Source organism: Oxyura jamaicensis (genome assembly GCF_011077185.1).
Source record: "Oxyura jamaicensis isolate SHBP4307 breed ruddy duck chromosome 23 unlocalized genomic scaffold, BPBGC_Ojam_1.0 oxy23_random_OJ72479, whole genome shotgun sequence".
NCBI classification, from domain to species: domain Eukaryota; kingdom Metazoa; phylum Chordata; class Aves; order Anseriformes; family Anatidae; genus Oxyura; species Oxyura jamaicensis.
Genome location: NW_023304661.1, coordinates 1 through 4277, shown reverse-complemented (window position 1 = coordinate 4277; position 4277 = coordinate 1). Strand labels below are relative to the sequence as shown.

General features: G+C 41.6%; 1 protein-coding gene across 1 annotated transcript; it reads right to left on the bottom strand.

The window, feature by feature from the left end:
• Positions 1–286: 286 nt before the first annotated feature.
• Positions 287–3673, bottom strand: LOC118158265 (zinc finger and BTB domain-containing protein 8A-like). Its single transcript, XM_035312901.1, has 3 exons — positions 2683–3673; positions 1572–1741; positions 287–1305 (listed from the first exon to the last, which is right to left on the bottom strand). Exons 1-3 carry the CDS (start codon positions 3641–3643, stop codon positions 976–978), a joined length of 1461 nt encoding a protein of 486 aa, XP_035168792.1. The 5' UTR covers positions 3644–3673; the 3' UTR covers positions 287–975.
• Between the last annotated feature and the right edge of the window lie 604 nt (positions 3674–4277).

Below are 4277 nucleotides of genomic sequence, written 5' to 3'. Positions count from 1 at the left end.
GAAAAAGAACTATCATTACTAAAAACTGAAGACTCCAGAAGTGCAAAGGTTGCTTAAACTCTAAGGGAAATTGTTTATGTTTTTTATTGTTTGGTCAAGCAGCATTTGAGCATCCTATTTTTTTTTAATATGTAAGTAGGATAGCTTTTCTAAAATAGCTATATGATGTGTCCCATTGAAATTAAAGAGGCTTGTCCTCTGCAGTATTTTAGCGTAAGATAGACAAGAGTTTAAGTAAATCTTGCACTGGTCCTGAAAAAAAATGGAAGAAAGCTGAGAACTGTACTTCCAGTGATTGCACTTTTATTTCCTTGGAACCATGTTAGTTTATCTTTGCTTAAAATTCACAGTACAAAATAAACTTCATACCTGAAAAGGCAAACTCATACTATGGAAATGCACTCACTACAGGTGTGCTGTTCATTATTCTACTCTGTATGGCAGTGTTTATTCTTTAAAATGATTCATGCTTTTCAGAACTATAAGAAACAGATTGATCAGAAAACAAAGCTGCAGTACAGCAGGAAGAATTCTCTTTGATTACTCCTTTCTTAGGAAGTTTAAGTGTATATACATGTTAGTTACAGTGTCAACAAAATTGTTTTACATTTCTTAGGTGCTTTTGTAAGACTTTTTCAAAGCAAAATATTTTTTTTAAATCTATGTAGTATAGAATCTTCTTTTTGTAACTGTGAAATAGTTTGTAGTTTCATTAAGAACAGGAGCTCTGAGTAAGTCTTCGAAGAAATATAAAGCAATTTTTCTAAATAGTTTCCAGATAAGTAATTTCTGGATGATGTTTAGAAGTAGTTACACTGTTGTGTGTCTGTGAGTACAAAGCAACTTGTATATAACCCTGTTTTGTTTCTAACAACATTGTTTTAACAATATTTAATGAACTAATAAACCAGCATTAGTTGGTAAAACACAAGTAATTTAATCTTGAATACAGCAATAACAAATATACAAATATATCTACCTAAGATTTGGTTTTACCTTTTCATCTCCCTCATTCGGAGTATCATTATTAACATGTCGGACAACCAAATTATACGGTTCCTCCTCCATTGTTTCATCATCTGACTTCTGTTCCTCTTCCAAAGCCCAATTGGAATGTTTGTTTCCTGTGGAGGCTACAGGAGAACGTTCTGTATCTAAATCGTCAGGGTTGCTGTCAAAATTAGCTTCTGCTAGACACTTATGGCACAGTCTGTAGCGTCTTGTTCCTTGCTGAACAACACATCCTGTTAGGTCAGTTACGTGCCGCTTGCATTTTCTGCAGATAAGTTTGCCGGCTTGATGTATCTAAAAAGAGATTTAAAATTTGAAAAGGTCAGTGCTCAACCAAATGCATTTATTTTTATTTTTAAATAAAAGAAAAAAAAAATCACTGGATTGTTCTAAAAAGTAAAGGTAAAAATCAAATTTGCCAATTTAAATACTGAATAAATGAAGTTGATACACAGCTAGGACACTTTTCTGGTACTAGTTATAGAAATGACCCAACAGCTGGTACCAATGAAACCTTGGGCTTTCTTTCCTAGGCTGAATCGGCTGTTGAAATGGCGTACCGTTTGGAAGTGGTTACGTAAATGCTCCAGTCGAGTGAATCTCTTCCCACATGCTTCACATGGGTACGGTCGCTCCCCTGTGTGACACCGAAGATGTCGCTTCAGGTCTGCGCGTCGTTTCACCGTGTGCGTACAGAAGGGGCACTTGAATCGCATCCGAGGTAGGTCACCTGTCACAGAGAAACACAGGCAACATGTCAAACACCGCAGTCTTTCTTTACATAGTAGTTTGATTCTTTTTAAGCTTAAATAAGCAGCAGGTCATTTTTCCTCTGGTTTGTCACTAAATTAAAAAAAAATCACTAAATATAATCCCTTGAAAACAGTGTTTCTCATTGAATACGTTAGGCATTTGATGACATATTCTTCCTTATTCCAGGTGTTTAATTTTAGACACACAGATGATCATGAATACATAGATGACAATGTATATTATAGCCGACTCTTGGGTCAGCTAATACTTCAGAAATTAGGTATTTGTAATCTCTGTAGTATAGTAGGATTTTAAAGTCTTAAAATTATGCCTTTATAATAAACTATAGGTGTATTAGATTAGTTTCCAGAATAATGTGTGTAATAATATACCTGTCAACTTCATTCCACCACCTCAGACACATGCTGCCAGTTCACCAAGAGCTTAGACACTTTATGTAGTGCGGCCAAGCTATCATGGAAGTTCTAGGCTGGTTTGCACCTTAAGGGAAATGCAGCACTGCACCAATGCCAGAAACCTTCTCTTGTAAAGAGCACAGGATCAGGCTGAACACCTCTACTACTGCCAGATACTGGGAGTGTTACAAGGGTGATTCAGTCCTTCAGGTCCCTAAGTCAATTGCAGCCCTTTAAGCTTCATAAAACTCCATTTAGGTCCAAATAATTAGGCATGTATTATTTTAACTGCAGAATACCTGGGTCAGAATCAGAGAGGCTAATTCTCTTGCCCTGTTCCAGCTTCAAAGCCTCTCATTCTGCCAGGTGCTACAATAGAGTATGTAGCACGTCAGTAATTTGCAAGACTAGGCATCATTTTGGTTCTCATGCAGCCACACAGGATTATCTCATCTGACTTCTAAATAAAGACCAACTTTGCAAAATCATAAGTATTTTTTACCTTCATTCCAACTACTCATTACACCTAGAACTGTGGGCACTGAGGTGTACAGTTCTTCTGCTTTTAATTCCATGAACTCAGGAGAAGTTCGTGAAAGTTCTTGTTCTAGCTGAGCAACAGACCACCTCTTCGGTATTACTTCTGATTCGTGATTATATCCATAATCATCATGATCAACATCATTCTCTGCATCAAATTCAGCTTCCTCTCTAGCCCGAGAGAGGTGGCCAGAGTCCGATGCATTACAGCCTTCACCAGCCCTCTCAGCTTTGTTTGATTTGTACTGCCCAAAATCACGTGTCTGGGACAATCCTAGATGCTTTCGGCGCTTTCTCGTTGAGCTCTGTTTTCTGCCCCTCTTTGACAGCTGTGTTTCTGCCTGCTGAAGAATCACCTGTGAAGACAGGTAGCTGCTGTAACTACTCCACGAGTTTTCATTCACCATATTAGCCTTTTCATCTGGAATTGAACAGGAACGCCTTGGGTTGCTCTTTGCTTTTCTCCTTGACCGATAAAGAGTTGGGTGAGCAGGTTCGCTGTTGGTACTTTTGGCTGAAAGGCTAAGGTATTGATCCTTTTCCTTTTCATTAATATCCAGAGAGGATTTAATGAATGTCTTGCAGACATTAAGAATATCTGTCATCTGCAGATAGCTAGCAGCTGACATTACTTCGATCACATTTTGACCGGTTAAAGGCAATATGCCTGAATACACAAAGTCCAGGATAACCATAAATGTCTCTGGAGAGAAGACCTCAAAAGTAGCTATTGTTGGCTGACTCGTGTCCTTGGAACTCTGTGAAAGCAGCATTTTGAAATATCCACTACTGGCAAACAGGACATTTCGATGCGCTTTGAAGACCTTCCCCTCCACCAGGATACTGCAGTCGCAAAATAAGTCTTGCTTCCGTTGCTCATTTAACTGCTCTAGGAGGTGAAACTGATGGGAAGAAATCTCCATTCCAGTGAGGGAGTAACAGGAAGTCTTGCTCTAAAGTAAAAAACAAGCATAATCATGACAATCTAAAACTAAATCGATGTTGCTGAATCCTATTTTAAGAGTTGAGCACTATCTTTAAAAACATGAAAGCTGTACATATCATCGCATGCCCCATATAGCTCCACCCCCACACCCCACATAACATAGAGGAGTAAATTAAACAACTCTAGAAGAGGTGAAAAGATGCCTCGGCAAGAATAGCGCATAACCTAAAAGTTCAAGATTGCATCCGAGAAGACGGAAACGATTCACAGACAGGACAAAAACCAGTCAGCCCTTCAGCAGCACGGACTGCCGCGCTCCGGGTGCGAGTTCTTGCCGTGCGCGGCCAGCCGCGGGCAGAGCCTCCCCCAGCTCCCGGCCGGGCTCCCCCGGCCCCGGCAGAAGCCGACGCTGCTCACCCGCGTCCCAGCCGCTCGGCCCCGGCAGCCCAAGACGCCTGCCAGCGCACGGCCCCCGCCCGGCCAGGCGCGGCTGCGGCTGCCCAGCGGCACGGCACAGCGGGGCTCGGCAGGGCGCAGAGCCCGCAGCCCCCCCGGAGCCCCGGCTCCCGCTCAAACGGCGCCTCGGGCGCTCCCCGCCACGCCGCCGCCCG

Coding starts and splice junctions, on each gene's coding strand:
- LOC118158265 (XM_035312901.1), bottom strand. CDS start 3,643: ATGGAGATTTCTTCCCATCAGTTTCACCTCCTAGAGCAGTTAAATGAG. Junction 1,742..2,682: donor AATGAGTAGTTGGAATGAAG/GTAAAAAATACT, acceptor TCTCTGTGACAG/GTGACCTACCTCGGATGCGA. Junction 1,306..1,571: donor TACGTAACCACTTCCAAACG/GTACGCCATTTC, acceptor ATCTCTTTTTAG/ATACATCAAGCCGGCAAACT.